General features: G+C 40.6%; 1 protein-coding gene across 2 annotated transcripts; it reads right to left on the bottom strand.

Moving 5' to 3' along the window:
• Positions 1-232: 232 nt before the first annotated feature.
• On the bottom strand, positions 233-13,445 carry LOC133910881 (uncharacterized). Of its 2 annotated transcripts, XM_062353121.1 has the most exons (11): positions 13,008-13,445; positions 9,358-9,475; positions 8,929-9,025; positions 7,835-7,941; positions 7,184-7,306; positions 6,852-7,005; positions 4,436-4,496; positions 3,958-4,322; positions 1,861-3,427; positions 1,269-1,755; positions 233-545 (listed from the first exon to the last, which is right to left on the bottom strand). In XM_062353121.1, the coding sequence occupies exons 1-10, from the start codon at positions 13,124-13,126 to the stop codon at positions 1,509-1,511; spliced, it is 2,958 nt and encodes a 985-aa protein (XP_062209105.1). In that variant the 5' UTR covers positions 13,127-13,445; the 3' UTR covers positions 233-545; positions 1,269-1,508. The 2 variants fall into 2 exon arrangements, with proteins under 2 accessions (XP_062209105.1, XP_062209112.1); XM_062353128.1 differs by lacking the exons at positions 9,358-9,475; positions 13,008-13,445 and having other exon boundaries at positions 7,184-7,332.
• Between the last annotated feature and the right edge of the window lie 5,555 nt (positions 13,446-19,000).

Raw genomic sequence — 19,000 nt, 5'->3', positions numbered from 1 at the left:
GCTATTTACACATAGGAATTGAAAAATTGACAGAAAATAGGGAAAAAACGAATATGGGTGTCTCTGCTTTCCAACAACTCATTGAAAGTGTAATTTTCGTTTTCTGAACCTAGTTCAACAATTTCTAAACCTACTTTAACAATTTCTAAAACCTTTCAACAATCTTTATGCAAAACGGAAAGCGCTCGGTTAGCCAAAAAAAGGAAAGTGTTAACTAGTTAACGTTCACCACTTAGCAAAATCCAAAATTTATAAACTAGAGTTATTTTTGGAGAAAAAACAGGGAAGCGGAGCTAACAATTCTTCATCTAAATGTAAAAATTGACATGCTGGACCCAACAAAACCCGACACCCAACGGGCGTACTACATTATACAACACTGTTGTACTACATGACGATCTTGTTTCTCACACAACAAACAATCTACAACTTCGTTCTAGCCTCTAAACGAGCCTCAAGCATCTGCAGACAATCTTGAAACAGGAGCGTTCCCTAAGAAATTTCACACAAAGCTGAAAAGTACAGTAGTATTTTGGCCAAGAAACCTGCAAGTAAAGAGAGAGCACCACGTTAACACCCAAAATGGGCAAAGCTAAATCGCACGATAGAAGAAAAAAATCTAAAGGTGCATCCAGAGCAGAAGGCATAATTTCTAAAATTTCTTACATACCCCCCTACATACAATCCTGACACCTCAAGTCCCAACTAAATATAAATGGTTGATAGTTGTGTTTATAACGTTTTCATCAAAGACATTTTTAGTATGATATGTTCTTGGAACAATTATTCCTTCTTTGTTTGCCAGGAGGAAATTAATTCGTAGCAATGTAGAACTGCAATTTCACATAAGACCTAGAGTCCTGGTCAGGTTATTTACAGCAGAGTTCACGAAACTATTGATGGATTCCTTACGTCGATTCCTTATGTTTTACCCAGCAACCTGTGCCTGAAACTAATCCAATCTAGTCTGGATTTTCAGTTTGATTTTTTCTCTTTTGATAATTTGAAGCTTTATCTATTAGGTATGTTGGGCAGAAGGATTCTAAACCACACATAAAGAGCACTGTTTTGCGGGGAAAAACATTGTCACTATTGGCACTCTAACATGAATCTCAGGGGTCTATTTGAGCATGGTAACTTGGGCTGATCTGACAATGGGGAAACTCCAAAATCAACCTTCATGGATCCAGTTTTTCTCAACAAGTCGCTGTCATAATCTCAGCACAAACTGAAACAAATAAAGCACAAGCTTGAAGACGTGTACTTACATATGATGCGAATATATGGCTTCAAAATATGCATCCCCCTCAGTTGACGAGCTCCATCTGGTCAATTCGTATGAAAGCACTTGGCCATAGTGCATAAAGCAGCAGCCCGCTATTTTTGTTTTCCTAAGAATCAAACTGATAATATATCCCTTTCAAGAACCCACCTCGCAACAAATGAATTCTTATCCACCAACTTGGAGATATTAGAATCATAATGGCTATAATGGAGTTATGGACGCATCATATCACTACCGATGAAGCCGCTGATGCCTCAGCAATAAGCCAAAGAGGTTGGCGTGCTTGAAGGCAAGCAGCGACATCAAAGGGATGTAATTCGGCCCCATCAAATATAAGATTTACTCCAGGTAAGACTACATCCTTGCTGTTTGTATCTTCTGGATCTGGTTTTACATCATGTAGGGATGATTGTTCTTCAGAGATAGGTTTGGCGGCGGCCTCGTTGTGCTCAGGAGCAAGTGCATATGACCTTTAGAAATTTAGAACATCAGAATAAGTGACCAATGAATAATAATCAAATCAAACTTATTGCATCAAAGCTTGAACTCCAATAATGTAATATATTCAGCAATACCTGACAGTGCTTCCATCAAAGCTCACAACTTCTGTGCGGCATCTCTGCCGTTCAGCAAATTTCAACCTCACGTGTTCACTTGGGGCTCCTACGCTGGTTGGAGTTGAAGGGTCATTAGTCATATTCCATCTGCCACTAATACTGTTGATTAAGATGCACGGCATGTCCCTTGAGCTTCCACGCTTATTAAATAACTTCGCTATTGGACCAGTTGCTTGATACTGACTACAAAGCTCTCTCAGCTGCCTTCTTACATTTTGCATCACATCGCAATGTTCAGTGATATCATCTTTCTGAAGCATATGGGATTCAACCACCCTTTCACAAATCCTCTCACACAACTTCGGATTGAATAAGGGAATCCCAAACTCCAGGCTCAAAGGCACCCACTGATAACTTGCATTTTCTGGGTCAAATTTCTCCGATTCATCAATCCTGTGAAGTCTTAGTAACCGAAGGTAGCCAAGTGTGGTCAGCTCAAATTTACTGGATAGGTCTTTCAATACAGAGGTTAAATTTAAGACCTGTTCCTTTGGCAAATTAGTCTGCGCTACCACAGATGCAATTGACTGATCATCATTCTTTAGGGGTAAAGGGATATCAACAATGACAAGGTTTCCTGATGCGTTAAGATCATTTACACTAAGTGGTTGCACCAGCACAGCAGATTGTTTAAGCATTGAGTTCAAGCAGTGTAACAGCAGGTTGCCCTTGACTAAGCTCCCTTCAAACTTCTCTCCTAGTCCACCCACCACAGAGCAATCCCAAGACCATATCAGTGCCTTTTCACAACCAGCTAATGGTTCAGGCAGCAGTCTAAAGCGTAGTCCTTTCATGAAAACAGCAGACACCGGTCCACATTGCCCTGCTGTATACAATACTAGCTTCATCCAAGATGTCATGGAGGAATAAGAAGGTGGGCCAAAATGAATTGGGCCTGAAGCGCCTGGAAGAACCGACGAAGAAGGAAGAGGAACCATTGAAACAATAATGTCATAGTCCCGGAGAAACAGCCGTTCCAGTGTTGCCGGGGCAAGTGAGGCTAAGCTCTCACATCGAAGAATATCAACTTTGTACTTCCTTTTGTTCTTCAACACTCGAGTGTCAGTTGAAACATCTAGTTGCATGGTCGAACCATTCCCTGCACCATTTTTCACCATGCTTTCCCCACTTTCAGATAAAGCCAGTGCTGGTGACAATACATTCCCAGCACTATTATCTAAATCACCTGTACACTGGTCGTGCTGGGGTAATTCATCATGATTATCGTCATGAACGGCCTCAATATTTACCTTGGCCAAATGACCAGTAGCATTGTCAATGTCATGCAAAGAGCTTGTTGGAGTCTTTGCTTCACCAGCATTATTAGTAATTTCATTCGTAGAAACTCCACCAGATTGTAAACACTCCAAGAAGCATCGCAGACTGAATGCATGATTTGCAAACTCCTCTAGAACACCCTCAAATTTCTTTCCCTCTAAACTAGCCAGATCACTACATAATTCTGCAATGCAAGAATCACCTAGTTTTCCAGCTTCATAGAGTGTAACTGCATGAGATTTTAAACCTGCAAAAGGTTCATGAAGGTACTCATTACAGCATCCATCAAAAGCATTTGACTATGTATTAGCTATTAATCAGTACTCCCCCACAAAAAAAAACTATTAATCAGTACTGCAAAACTGTCATTTGTACCAATGCTATGCAACAGAAGAGATTGCTAGATTTTCTATGTCACAAAGAATTTACTCCGCCCGTTTTTAAATAATGTCACCATTGACTTCACTGTACAAACTTTGACTATCAATAACTATGAACATATTAAGTTACATAAAATGAAAATGGTATTCTTAGATCAGCCATCAAAAGTACTTAAATTATTGCACATTTATAATCATTTACATATTTCTTAAAAATTGGTAGTCAATGTTTGAATTATAAAATCAACAGTGGCAGTTATTTGAAAACAAGGGGTAGCATAAATTAAATTCAATTAAATTAAGTATAAAATACAATTACCAACTGAACGACCCTAAAGAGAATTCAGCTCAAAATCCTAATACTGTGCATTAGAAATAAAGAGTTTAAAATATTTACCTGGGGACAATGAACCCATCATCAAGTATGAAGTAACATTAGCATCAACAACAAAGCCCACATGAGCGGTTCCAGATATTTTCCTGGGTCCATCAGAATCCATGCTAACCAATTGTTGACCAGACTTTTCTGAGTTTATACTTGTATTTGAACCTTCTTCATCATCACTAAGAATACTACTGAGAAACGCAGGTGCTCCTTCGTCATTAAGAACAGAGTCTGCATCCATTAGTTTTACAGCCCAACCCAATCGACAAGCAAATGATGCAGCTGCCTGCAGCTGATAAAGGTCAGCCTGTAAAGTTGCAGCCAATTCAGCAACAGTAGCATTAGCACTTGATACAACAAATACAGTATACAGTAGCCTGCAATCAAGAAAATCAAGTCATTGTTTTGATGGCTATGGAAATTTACAGGTGAAATATATATGAATAGCAAATAGAAGGTTATTATTACACAGAGAACTGCAAGCACTTACTCTTCAATTGGGTCTTCATTTGATTGATCCTTGTTAGAAACAAAATTTTCAAGCCTGGAAACTGAACATGTAGTAACGATGTAAACTCTTTCAAATGCTATATTAGTAAACTTAATATAAATTTCGTTAGCTGAAATATGCATGCCACATAACAGTCTAAAAGAACAAACTCAGATGCGCAATGAATCTTGCAATGGAAAATAAAAGATGATTTTTTTCAGGAAAAAAATACTTGCCACTCTTAGATGTGATACTGATCTTGTTAGGAATATAGAGTTCTTTTCCCTTACGTATAGGTTACTAGAGTCTTTATTCTGTACTCCCTCATGTACTCTATATATTACCTCCATGAACTACTATTGAATACAAGTTGCTATTCCTAACATGGTATACAGAGCTAAAATTAAGGTTAGATTTTCTTTCTTTCTTGCGATTCCACCGCCGGCTCTCTCTTGGATCGATTTTCCCATTGATCTCTCGTGCCGCTGTCTCTCTCTAGCCACTTGGCTTCCATCCACCCTCCCAAACAGTCGGCCGGCCTCTCTATTTGTCGCCCAGCTCGACATTTCTGGCGGCTCCCCATCTGCCCCGCACTCCGATCCAGACCACACGGCTCCACTACTCCCCACCCTCGAGCCGCCGCTCGCCCCCGGCCGGATCTACGTGCTTCTATGCTCGGCTGCACCGCCCGCGTATCGCCCCGGCTGTTGCTTGGCTCTACCCCCAGCTGTCTCGTCTGCTTGGCCCACCTCCGAGCACCACCCGCCCGAGATCCTCCACGGCCACTTGCTCGCCCACCCAGCGCGCAAGGGTTCTGTTCGGTTTGTGTCGCCCCATCGCCGTGCGTCGCTCCTCACTTGCGCCTCGCCCGGATCCGTGCTGCCCCGATCCGGACCGGCAGGAAAGGGAACATCACTTGACGCTCTCGTGTTAGTGGATGTGGATCCGGTGTTCACCAATAGGCAGCTACATTGGATGCTATTGGCTCCGGCGACTTTACAAGGCGACGACGACGGCACAATCCTTGTCAGCATCTTCGTTGGCTCTCATCCGCTATGCGGCCACCTGCAGGCACTGGCGCCGCCTGGTGTCCAACGAGGCCGCCTTCATCTGCTGCCACCAGGATCTGATCATGTGCACACTGCTGCTGCTCTGTTTTCATCACATGGGGCGGTGCCTTCTTCTGATGGCGATGGCTTAGCTTTGGGCTTCATCAGGCTATTTGGATTGCCTCTTATGTGCTAATGATTTTGGGCTGGAGCTTGTGCTTCCTTGTTTAGCTTTGCTGCACAGCTTGGTGCTGCTAGTATCCTTGATGTTGCTCGTGTCTGCCTCGTATTAGAATCATTCTATCTTCGCATCTAGCTTTATTCTTTGCAATTCCGTTGCGTTCATCCAAGCTTCAATCTCTCTTTGAGTTCGTCTATGTCGTGCGAGTCCATATATTCCTTCATCAATCAGTCAGTCGATTTCTTTTGTGGTTAGCTAAATATTTGTCTTTGATTAGCTAATCTTTTCCCGTCGTTATTGATGCAACTGTGCTATTTAGGTCTTTTTGTAGCTTTAGTGACAACTTTATTTATTGTCTTGCTACTCGTCATTGCTTAGTTTGCAATTCTTGACCAATGGCATTGTTTTGTTGTCATCATCACAACTCCACTCGTGTGTTTTGTTTTGCACTTCTGCTTGATTCGATAGGATTACAAAACTCCACTCTACGATGGCTTTAAAGAGACAGTTTTTTTGGATGTATTAGTCTAAGTTTATTACTTCGTGTCACCTCTTTCAAATGCAACGCTATTGCATACGCCTTGCATTTGAGGAGGTGTTAGGAATATAGAATCCTTATCCCTTACGTAAAGGTTACTAGAGTCCTTATCCTGTACTCCCTCATGTACTCTATATATTGTCCTTATGTGCTACTATTGAATACAAGTTGCTATTCCTAACAGATCTATCAAACATGAGTTTGCAAATCACATATAGAATATTCAAATGTTATAACTTTTCATCCATCTTTTGTCTTGCCTTTTTGTATAAACCACAAACTTGGTTATATTAAATATACACAATGTGAAGAATGTTTATCTACTGGTGATGTGTCATAACCATGATGAATGCTTAAGACATGCCAAAATGGTAAGACAATAGGATATTTATGCATCCCACACATTTTTATTCTGGCATCAAAAAGAAATTTAGAAGATTTAATTTAGGCCATAACATCGTGAATTAAGAAACGGCTATCTAACATCCCTTGGCACCAACAAAACATAATATTACATTCACATCAACAATGTTGGCATGAAATAAGGAGAAAGCATGCACGCAGAATATAGATGCAACACAACACAAGCAACAATGCCAATCAATTAGCTTAAATCTGCTTGTATCCTCCAAGATATTGCATGAATACCTTTGAAACGGTTGTCTGGGTAAACAGCCACATCAAAGTACACGAGCCCTCTTTTATAAAGGCCATCTATAACCTTTGGATCAAAAAGAACATATGAATTGGCTTCCTCTTTGCATATTTTGTCTATTGTTGTTGTCTCTTCTTCTGAAAGTTTCTACGATAAACCAATAACATCAACTCTTATCAAAATACTTGATAAAGAAAAAATAGCTTTACATGGGGCGGGGGGATAAGAAAGTCAGCCATTGTATCTTTCACATTAAGAGTAGGTTGCATGGTACTATTTATCAAAAGATTAATGTATATGCAATAACATGAAATATCGAACTGACCTTAAACTCTTCCAATGTAAAGTTAACAAGACAAACCCCCCACCAAGGCTCAACTGGGAAGTCAACAGGCTGTGTAGGCAGCATTTCTTTTGCAATCGATTTGTTCAGTTTCCACATTAATTTCTGAAAAATCAACAGAGAAATATTATCTGCTAGCATGATCAGTACTGCTGAAAGATACTATCTAATAGAACATGAAAAAACAGAAAAAAGAGGTTTACTATGAACAAATATAACATGCTAGTGCATTCATTATTCATCAGTTTTCACATGAATTAGACTTGGCCCAAGCTATTGCACAGCATGGTCTAGTGTTCTACATAGACCCTAATCTTTTACAACTCAATTGTGCATTAAGAGTATACCTGAATGAGTTGTTTATATGGTTTAGGGTTCTGTCTTATCTTTTTTTAGGGTCCATTAGATTGAGGGCTGGATGTTTTTCTTGTTTGTGAAAATTTCTGTTGTTTTTCCTTTTTCCGAGATATGTAAACCATGCGTCATCGATTTGTTCTTTTTAGTAAGAAATAGATAACACAGAAACTCACATGATCAACTATTTGAAACCAATGTATGTTTCACAAGATTGCATGAGCATATAACATGGTGTAAAAACCATGATCAACTAACAGAGATCATGTGCAGTACTACCTTTGATCTGCATTTGTTCATAATATCAATAAACTCATTTCTTCCAACACCAGTAAGCCTTAGCGCATCAGCAGCAGTGAAGTTTGGAATACTATCATATGGTTGTTCTGCAACATAATCAAACATGTTAGAAATATAAACAAGGATGCCATCCATGATAAAGCAATTGAAAAATTCCCCCGGTTACGATATCCACCTATGTTTCAGAGCGGTTACTACTTAGTATTACTATAGATGATCAGTAAAAAGAAGTTTTCAGAAGTTTACTGTACAAACATGAAGACTACATTGAGATCACATAAATCAATCCAAAATATACAGCAAAAGCATTCAACTCAGTGAGCATAGTTAAACATAAGGGTATTTTACGACCTAGTAGGATAAATCAATTTTCAGAGCTTAATTGCATAAGCACGTAGGTGGTAATCCGCAGGAAGATTATAAAAATCATTCCTCGAGTCAGTATATTCAGAATGTCCAGAATTAAGATCTTTTCTAGTAGATATGGCAAATAAAAAAAGTACTTCTCAGATTCTTTTTCCACAAGAAAAGGTGTAGGTTACACAATTATTCGAAACGGAACTATCAAGAAAAAGGATAGAACAATAAAAAGGAGACATGCAGCTTGCATGACATGTCAGACACTCAAACAGATGTTTCATGAAACCTGCATGTTCTACACCAGGATCTACGTAAAATTTAGTAGAAGACTGATAGAGCAATACTTTTGTTTTTTTACCCATTACTAAATTACTTGGCCACATTTAACACCCAAGCGCACGTGAACCCATAATAATAAATATATAGGTGGAAACATAAAAAATAGTGGAACAATGCTTCAGGCTTGCAGCTACCTATCAGTAGGTTCCCCTTTCCTACAACTAATAAAAACAGAAACAATGGCAAACATTTTGAGCCAGGCTTTGCCCAAAAAGTGTGTTCAGATTAAATTTAAACAACAAGGTACCACCATGGATTAATTCTATTCTATTTTTAAATGCGGCATTTTGCCAGCAGACAAATAACTAAGATATTACGAGCGACCTATAGGACTACAGGATGCTAAAGAAACATAAACTCGCAAAAGGGATTACCGTTCTTCATAGTTTCAAAAAGGATGTCACAGTAATATCTGAATGACGAGATCCTCAATACTCGGCATATATAGTCTGCAAGGTGGTATGGGTATAACTGCAAACCAATGTGTATGATGTTAAAATCTTCAAAGCTTTCAGGGAAACAATTCAAACAGCTGAGAAAAGTGTTATTCAACCAACCAATAAAAGAGCCATGCAAATTTGCAGAGATAATTGCAGAAAGCTCAATAAACAAAATTTATAGACAGTAACTGGGCATACAATATGCAAAACCAAGTGTCTCAAAAATCACAAGAATGGGTTTATCAATGCTATGAGATGTTTATCAACAGTCAAGTGAAAATAACCCCCAACATAGTACAATCAAGCTAATGCATAATTGTCAGCCTAAAAAATTATCTGGCAAGGAGGAATTGAGGAACATACTGCAAGATTCCTCCGGAGATAGCGCATCATTTCTTCATAGTACTCCCCTTCTCTGAATACTCTACGGGCAAAGCAGGTATTCCATTGCAACCGTTTTCGGATACAATGATCAACAATCCTACCATTGAAATTAGTAGAAACCAGAGATTATGCCTGATAATTTTCACACTATATCAACGACAGGAACTAGGACACACAATTCAGGCACTTTAAATACTTGAGCAGGGTTATTCAGGATGACCTGTCACAAAGTAGTTACACTAATATGGCTCTCCAATATGGCATTAACTAACTTTCTACAAAAGAAAAAAGTGGCACTACCTTTGGGGGAGGTTCTACAGATGGATATGCATATCTCTAGGATAAAGATATGAGAAGTGATTCATAATATAAAGGCAAGCAAAGGAACCACAATGTACACATGACAATATTAACTTGAAAGTGCTTTTGCAGGCACACCAAAAGTAACACTTCCAATAAACTTAGTGAGTACCTTCCTAAAGGGCTTAGTACTCCCCTCTCTTAAGACAAAACCAGAAGGACGTCTTCTCCCCATGGTAGAGTTCTTTTTTTATAAACTTAGGCAAATTTTGCTATAGGACACTCTAACTTTGTGGCATTTGCTAGAGGACACTAATTTTTTTGCTCTTTGAGGGAAGACACTGCCAAAGTGTAATTTGCTGGAGGACACTGAATTAGGCTCAGGCGGCAACGAATTAGGCATGGGTGATGGTGAATTGGGCGTGTGGCAAGAAGGTTGTGCCCCTTGTTTGGTTCCCGTAGAGATTGGCCGACAGCCGCAAGGGCCATGGATGGGTTGTGCTTATCAAATGCATGTTCTAGCTTTGTGAACTCTGTTGCACAGCATGTCTCATGGACTTGATTTAAGATTGCTAGTGTCCACGCGAGTGTTGAATGCTGATGGATGTACAAGAGAAGACCATCTAGTTGTGGCCGAGATGCGAACGCTCACAGCTCCATGCGTCACGGCCACCGTCGACGCATCTGGCTGCTGAGTATGAGGCCGTCGGCAACAAGGGTTGCTAGGGCCCGTCGATCCGCCGCTTAGGGCCGTCGCACCTTGTCACCAGGGTCTATCGGAATGGGGCAGCATACCTCGGCAACGGCAGAAAGGCATTGTTTTGGTTGGAAGGAAACAAGGCACTGATGGAGCCAAGGTTCGTGCTAGACTGCATGCGGAGCCCCATCCCGAACAACTCCACATCAACACTATCGTCGTCCCTGGGTGGCAGTGCGGTGGACTCAACAACGCCACTGCGGTTGCTGATGCACCGGAGGCTCCACAGAAAACAAAGGGAGATAGATGAAAAGAAAGAAGAAAGGGGCATTTTTGGCCATTTTAAACTATTCTTTCCTATTCAGAAAATATCATATTTTAATGCGCTCGGTGTCCATTAGCAAATAACCACTATTTGGTATTGTCTTCTACCAAAGATTAAAAAAACTCACGTCCAAGAGCTAAAACCACAAAGTGGGAGTGTCCTACAGCAAAAATTGCCATAAACTTATAGGCTATAGCGAGTTCAAGTGGGTAGATTAAATGAAGTGAAAATAAATTTCATCTTAAACTTATAGCGAGTTCAAGTGGGTAGATTAAATGAAGTGTAAATAAATTTCATCTGTGACATTTCCTGCCAACATATTTAAAAGGAAACCTTTGGAGAGAAATACAATATCTTTTAAGCACAGTTTTAATACAACCTTAATCACTTAAATATAAGTACATTTGGGCACATCTTGATCCATATGAACCACCACTGAAGGCTACCTATCCAAGAGTTTTTTTTTCTACTATCAGCATTTCCCTTTCAAGATTTCTCTGTGATTAGACAACAAATATAAATATGTGTATATGTGTGTTGGATTGAGCTTTACTGCCGCTCGACTGATCCATGCACAAATGAGACAGGATCATGAATCCTTTTCTACTTCATGAGATTACACTAGTTGGCTAGTTGCCACCGGTTCAGGTAACAAACAGATTTTCCATTCATCCCAGCCTTTCCGTAGGACAAAGCGAATGCTCAAGGTTCTGACACTTTCAACATCTCCCAGGTTCTCCCTAATTAAGGGATTAATAATTATTCACTTTATCAGTCGTCGGTACTCCAAATAAGGTTCAAACATACATACTACTTTAAAGGGAGAGAGTGGAGCAGTCATATCCTATAGTTTTATATCTGCAGTCACCATCAAACTAGACCATTTAATACTAGAATTATTCAGGAAAATGACATGAACATGTTAGATAATAAGGATATTCTTATAGCCAATTATTCAAAAAAACTCTTGGCGCTGGGCAGGCGGTCAAGCTCTGCCTAGCGCCTAGGCAGCCATACTTTTTCCAGGCAGCCAGAGTAATGGCATGTTAAATAGAGAAAACCTGGCATGTTTAAACAAAGAAATTGACATACAATACATCTATAAGTTCCATGACCATGGTTCATCTTTCTCCATTTGTTCCACTTTCCTACATAGAACAAGCCCTAAATAGTTCTAGGTAGGAAAACACTTAGATGCAATGCCTAGGTGCTAGGCAATGCAGTGCTGCTCTGCCTAGCTCCTAGGTACCGCCTTTTGAAACACTGCTTACAGCACAATCGATGCTTTCTTTATGAAAGAAGCACAAATATCAGTCGACACTACAAGATAGAAGACATAATCTTGTTGATTCAAACATAGAACAATACACACCTAAGAGGGGGAAAGCTTACCACAGGTTATATTAAGCATTAAGCCCATAAGAAAATATACGGTGTTCAAGGAAAAAGGCTTAGGTAAAGTGTAAAGAGAAAAACATTTCATGTGCCAATAGCAAGTCCTGGCTTCTTTCAGAAATTATTTCACGTTGAAGTATATTTTCGGCAACTCCTAATGGCACAGGTGTTAAAATCATATGCATGCTCCTCGCCAAAAAAAAATTACATGCATGCATACTTGGTTCCTTTGTTATCCTTAGGTGAACATATAATTAGTGCTAACTCCCTTGGATTCTAGGAGAATCCAAATATAAACAGAACTGACATCAGACTGATCATTGTTAGGAAATGTTGTGCTGCCAATATATCGAGCAGTAAAACTAAAAACATTACTAGTAACGAGCCGGACAGCAAAACTGGAAGTAACCAAACAGTAAGAACAAAGGTTGAAAACCAACCAAATTGAGCTTTTCTTCTTCGAGGATGGAATATCAGGTTATTTTCAGGACTCAGAATTCTCCAATTTCCCTTGAAATCAGTTCAAGTGCTCAAGAGCCACAGTTCAATTTCACTTCTCCCAACGTGTCCTCAACAGAAAAGGCACAAGGTCAAGAGATGTAACTACTCGAGCCAATGATTCACCTAGCAGCTGTGCTAGATGAACCCTACAACTGTCCCAACCGAAATTGAGGCCAGCATCTGCAGCTCCGGCGCCTCCCTCCTCAATGCAGCTAGTGAGGACGAAATCTAGATAAGCGCAAGGAAGTTGGGCAAACTCAAGTCTCCAATTGCTGCACAAGCGCCACCAAGGCAGCAATTCCAAACGGCATCGGCGTCTACTGTCGCAACTCTCAGAGCACAACACTAAGCGCTACTGGTTGCAGCAGCAGAGCAAAAATCCTTGGAGGGTAAAGGAAGAGGGTTGGTTACCTGCGGTGCCACTCGTCCTTGGTCTGGAGCGTGGACTGGAGACGCTTGGGGAGAGACTCCCACGGGCACTCCTCCCGGATCGCCTTCACCACCATCTGCTCCTCCACCGTCGCCGACATCCTCCGACCACTGCCGCGAGACTGGTGGTTGGGTGGGGCGGATCTAGCTGCTGCGCTGAGGCGGGATCAGATCGCGATCTCGCGGGGAGGAGGGGCAGGTGGAGGCCGGGAGCATGCGACGCAACTACCGGGATCGAGCTCGGAGGCGGCGGCGGCGCCCTTGCCCCGGGCGGTGGCGCGTCGCTGTGGGTTGGAGAGAAACGGGAGCGCGGCGGGAGGGGAGGAAAGTGGCGGCCTCGTCCCCTTTCCGAGTCCGGTAAACCTTTGAAACTGGTCGGCGCACCGTGGTCGCTCTGCCCGATTTCCGTGGTGCCGGTTTGGGTAACCTCCGCAGGTCGCGTCGGCTGCACTAGCTCGCACTAGCCGCCCAGCATTAACTACGAGGAACAAGGAAATCCAATCCTTCGGTTGGAGTTCATACAGAGTTTTTAATTTTTACATCTGTTTCTTGGATTAATTTTTCATATTTTATATGTTTGTAACAATCATATTCGTGAAAATGTTTCACGAACAATAAATCCGTTACAAGCATGTGTTTAAACATCAAATTCATTTGTGAGTTATCATCGAAGTGATTTAAACCACTCGTATCAATGCAAAACAAATTTATGTAATAGCATATAACCTCAGCCAAGATTGGTGGCACAACTAAATGCAAGATATGCCATGCCAGGATAAAATATAAACACACCTTTTACAAGGATATGTGAGTATACAAATGAGGTATGGTTATATGTGAAAGGTAGTCTATTATGACAAACGCTTAGTGTTGTAGATGTATAACTAAACTAACCCATCATATTTCAGTCCTTGACTCAGTGTTGGTGTTCATTGTTTTTAAGAGTACACATACATGTGTGTTTAATAGAAAAGTATTTACTCACATTACTTACGCCGTCCATATCTCCAATAATTTTCTAGCTTGTGTATGGTCATATGTCACAAATGGGCTATGTAGAAAAGCGCATGCCCACATTACATGAGACCTTCTATGACTCTAATAACTTAGGGCAGCTTGATCTAAGTTAACCACCAACCCCTGTTAGAGTAGTGACACCTAGGGACGATGAAGGCTAATAAGCATCATAGACCAAAGGTGTCGTTTGATTGGGAGATTTTTTTTTACGTAATCCAATTACACCATTAAAAAGATAGTATCACCCATGTTTTTTTTCAGTGGCCCGTACATGGGTATTGATGACCCCCGAGAGAACATGATCATCATAGCATATTTTCACCCATAAGTATTCTTAGGTTATTGAATCCGTGGGAAGCTTCCTATACGGTGAATCACGCTTTAAGTTGTAGTGTAGAGATACAATACAATACAAGATTGATGTTTAATTATAAAAATAAATAAATTGCAGAGATAAATAAATATGGAAATGTAATCTAAACTAAAGACACGATGCAAAATGGAAGAAGACTATTCAAATTAAGGTTCTTAGGTGTTTGGTTAATCTAGATATATATATCATAAGGCATATATTTAAGCGTATTTCCTAATTGCTAACTTGAAGATGAAGTCTAAATTGAACGTGACCATTTCTAGGTTTAATGCATGGGAGAGAGAAGCAGCATGCGCTTAGGCATGAGAGAGAGAGGAGGAAGAGATAAGGTATGGAGAGAGGGAGGTAAAGAGTAAGGTTCTGCAGAGGAAGGAGGAGACCAAGCGGGGCGAAAATATCAGCGCGTGGATGTGAGCCGGTCGAGTGGATGTGAGCCAAATGCCGATTGAACTAAAATTTCATATTCGCATCATCAGTGGCAGTTTGTGGCTAGAACCGCCATTGATATCGACTATCAGTGTTGGTTCATATTACAAACTGGTACTAATATCAGTGCCAGTTTGTAACACGAGCCAGCATTGATAGTCCGTATCAGTGTCGGTTCTTAGCAGCTCCATTTGCACTGTCGGTTCTTACATAACCGGCAGCGATGAGCCACTATTTATGGTTAGTTCTGTAGTAGTGAAGGACTCCCTAATTACAACAAACACTTGCACACGGTGGAGATAGGCACAGGCCTGGAGGCGCACACGGTGGAGATAGGCACAGGCCTGGAGGCATGGTAGAGATAGCAACCAATACCTAGGGTGTGGAAATAGTGGAGAGCAGCGACGGCGACGTGAAGATAGAGTGGGAGGAGCCCTAGGGCTGGACACACCCTCGAGAGGCACTAAATAGTCATGGTGCAGACTTCCCAACCTTCTGATTTGATTCCAATCCAATCCGATGGTTAACGGGTAGTTTTCTCCTTCAAATTATCTTAGGATAATTCCTCACATGCCACCGAAAAAACTCAAAATACCTAATATGCCACTGTTAGTGATTGAGGCGGTCCCCACGTGTCATAGACATACTGATAGCATATCCGGGTATTTTGAGTTTTTCGGTGGCATGTAAGAAAATGCCCCATTTATCTTATTTAAGTGCCAAGAAACCTCTCAAAAATAATTCTCAATTGAAATGGCCTTGAAAATAGGCAAGTTAGGGCTTCAACCGAGACCTTTCTGACCTCCTGAGGGCCGATATGGTCAGCCACAGCCATACCTAAACCTTTTTAACTTTCTGAAATTCCACCATGCATAGTTCATCTTCGGAAAATCATAACTAATTCACATAAAGTTGGATGGAGACGATCCTTGTATCAAAATTGTAGTTCTCAACTATGTTTGCAACTTTGGTATTGTAACTTATTCCATTCTAAGTTGCTAAGATGCCCAAATAATTGATAGAAATTTCATGCAGCATTTTGGACTCCCATAACTTCTCTTGATCGTCTCTATCTTGACTCTGTTCATTGTGGTTCATCTATAGGGGTATCATAGCACCTTTATTTTGCATACAAAAATTAAAAACTAATAAAAAAAACATGATATATTGGTAAAATATGCAATGCTCATGTATAAAACATGAATATCAAGTTGTATGCTATATGTAACAATATAAAGCGAGAAAGTATCAGATACATAAGAGTATATTGGTGTACATATGTATAAACTCAATCTCGTGTTTTAGGTCCAATCTTAGTGGACCAAGTGGGAGGTGGGAATTCTATTATCCCACTTGGATCGACTTAGGTCTAATCTGACTTGGTCAAATGAAAAGTTGTCTAAGTGGGTTAGAGAATCCCTCCCCCAAACTTGGGACATCTAGATTGAAACCGATGATCAAGATTGAGTTTGTGTATATGTGCATCAAAATACTCTTGTGCAAATGATATTTTCTCATATAAAGCACATGTTGGAGAGGATGAATTAAAACAATTTACATTGAATCATACTAAAATGATGATACTATTTTGGCATCATCAGATATCTAATATCAGGTCTGCAGAAAAAAGCCCATTACGCTCCCTAGTAGGGTCAAAGCGATTGTGTTATAGGCTTACAACGACATAGCACCCTCGTGATCCTCTTTTCTCCATTCCTTCCTCACGAGCTCGCAACCATGGAGAGTCGTTGGCTCGTTGTCCCTCAGCGAGGATCTCAAGCAGTTGCCTCCTCCCTGTAGGATCGAGAGTGATGACTAGAGGGAGGGATGAATAGGCGCCTCAACAAATTTCTCGCGAAATTGATGGCTTTTTCCTATTCGATCACCCAACGCACCTCTAAAAAAGAATCATAATAGAACACAATACAAATACGCAGTGAAAAAACTACACCTACCCAGAAAGTCCAGAGACTTCGGAGATGGGACCGAAGAGTCTAGAGATTAGACCAGAGAGTCCGGAGATTCCGAGAAAGATAAAAAACTAAACTTGAAGATTCAATAAAAGGTGGGTCTCATAGTTGGAATAGAACACTAGGTTTCACAGCAAACTAATCCATGACTCATCCCCATATAAAGGTTGAATCTTAAGAAAAGATCACTAAGGATCAAGAGACGAACACCAGGTGAAGAAGATCTTTAAAATGATGGTCTAAAGGCAAGAGAATTCAAGGATCACATATGCATATGTATATGAATTTTATGCCTTTATCATCAAGAAGAACAACCTTTCAAGGTGTTAAAATTCCAGCTCAAAAAGAAAAACGAAAATCAACATTGAAAAGTAAAAACTTACACACAAGACAAGAGAACCAAGAGAGAAAAACTAGAAGAGGGTATTCAAGCATATGCAACAAAATAAACTTTATTACTCAAAGAGGTCAACCCTATTTTAGACGGATTATAAAGATTTCTCTCTCAAAACTCTCACCTATTACATAGGCTAAGCATTCATTCTCCCCTCCTCTAAAACCCTAACACAATGCCCTCAAATGGGTGGCACAAGGAGCTCAAATGGCTGGTTTAAGACTCTCTTTTGCCCTATCCCTCTATTTATACGCCTAAAAAACTTGACCCCTAAGTTTTCTAGCTTTTTCCAAAATACCTCTCCCATGTAGTACACTCCTACCTACCACCGAGGATATTTTAGTCTATTTTCTTCTTCATTTATCGGACGTCCGTGGCGCCTTCACGACTTAGCTTCGTCTTGACGCAAGCTTTGCGATTGTGCCACGTACTCCTCTAGTCCTCCCACAATTTTGAGGTCAAACCGCGAAACCCTCTGCACGCTTCTCAAAGCGTGACACGTCATTTGCTTACACATTAAGCAAGTGCTCTTATGTCGACGCGTATACTCTATCTTATTATCCTGACCGCCGGCAAGTCTCTCCCGCTCCCGATCCCTCGGACCGCTTTATCACTTGCACCGACATTCCTTTATCTTGACTTTGTCAACACACCGTCTTCATCCATCTTCTAAGTTTTGCTTGACCTCCACGTGTACTGCTAGGATCACCTTTGACTCCATCTAGCCTCCTTGATCATTCGCCACCAAGCACCCCACTTGGCCCAGATCACCCGCCGTCGACCGCCAAGTTGCATCCATCATCTGCACACCATGAGACAAGCAAACACATGTCTCCAACTCCATCTGCAGTTAGTTCATAATCAAAATGCTCAATTGAAAACTCAAATCAACTCAGAGCACATTCCAATCAAAATTCAAATTCTGCTCAACTGTGGACTCTCCGAAGAAAAGAGCGGACACTCCGCAAAAATGCGAACTCTTTGAAAAAATGTGCATACTCTCCGTACATCTCAGTTCACTTCAAAACCGCGGACCATTCGAAGAATTTTGCGGACTCTTTGCAAAAGTGCGGATCCTCCGCACATCACAGTTTACTTCAAAACCGTGGACTATCTGAAGAATTTTGCAAACTCTCTGCACAACCCAGGCAATCCGAAACTCGGCAAACCAAATCGATAATCTTGTCAATCACTGATCATATATAAACCAAGGCTCATTTCAACTTGGTTTCTCACTATCCCCCTTGATGAGTGCATTGACAACACCTCGAAGCATAAAGATTTGGGTTTGAAGAGATGAAGCACATCCAAGTGACCAAAACTCGAAAAAGAGCAAAAACATGTCACTTGGCGTAAGAGATGAAGCACAAACAAATGCCCCCTTGATGAATGCACATTTTTCATTTTTCTTTAAGGTTTGTTGCAATTTTTCTCTTTTCTCCCCTTTGAAGCATAATTATGCATATTCTCATCTTTGTGCATATGCTCTCTCCCTTTGGCAATACAAACATCGAGGATACAAGACAATGTCAAAGATGTGCAAATGAAATGCAAGCCTACAAAGCTTCACATATAGATCATAAAGCACTTGCAAGAGCTAGAGATGTCAAAGCACTATGAGAAGTAAACAATATAACCCAAAGACGCACAAGGTCTCAAAGTGAGTTCATGTCACAAGCACCGAGAGTGAAGCAAGTTTTGATCATATTGTTCAATTATCCAAAAGATGTCACCACAAAAGCATTCACAGTTTTATAATCAGTGCAAATATTAGAAAAACTAGTGTTATGTCAAG

Source organism: Phragmites australis, chromosome 1 (assembly GCF_958298935.1).
Source record: "Phragmites australis chromosome 1, lpPhrAust1.1, whole genome shotgun sequence".
In the NCBI taxonomy this organism is placed as follows: Eukaryota; Viridiplantae; Streptophyta; class Magnoliopsida; order Poales; family Poaceae; genus Phragmites; species Phragmites australis.
Note: the sequence above shows the minus strand (reverse complement) of the source record. Positions and strands in the feature narration are given on the sequence as shown.

Bases quoted from the DNA above. Each gene is read 5' to 3' on its own strand.
- LOC133910881 (XM_062353121.1), bottom strand. From the start codon at position 13,126: ATGTCGGCGACGGTGGAGGAGCAGATGGTGGTGAAGGCGATCCGGGAG. The intron at 9,476-13,007 runs GTAACCAACCCT...TTTCAATGGTAG, and splicing joins AAGGACGAGTGGCACCGCAG to GATTGTTGATCATTGTATCC. The intron at 1,756-1,860 runs GTATTGCTGAAT...AAATTTCTAAAG, and splicing joins TTTGATGGAAGCACTGTCAG to GTCATATGCACTTGCTCCTG.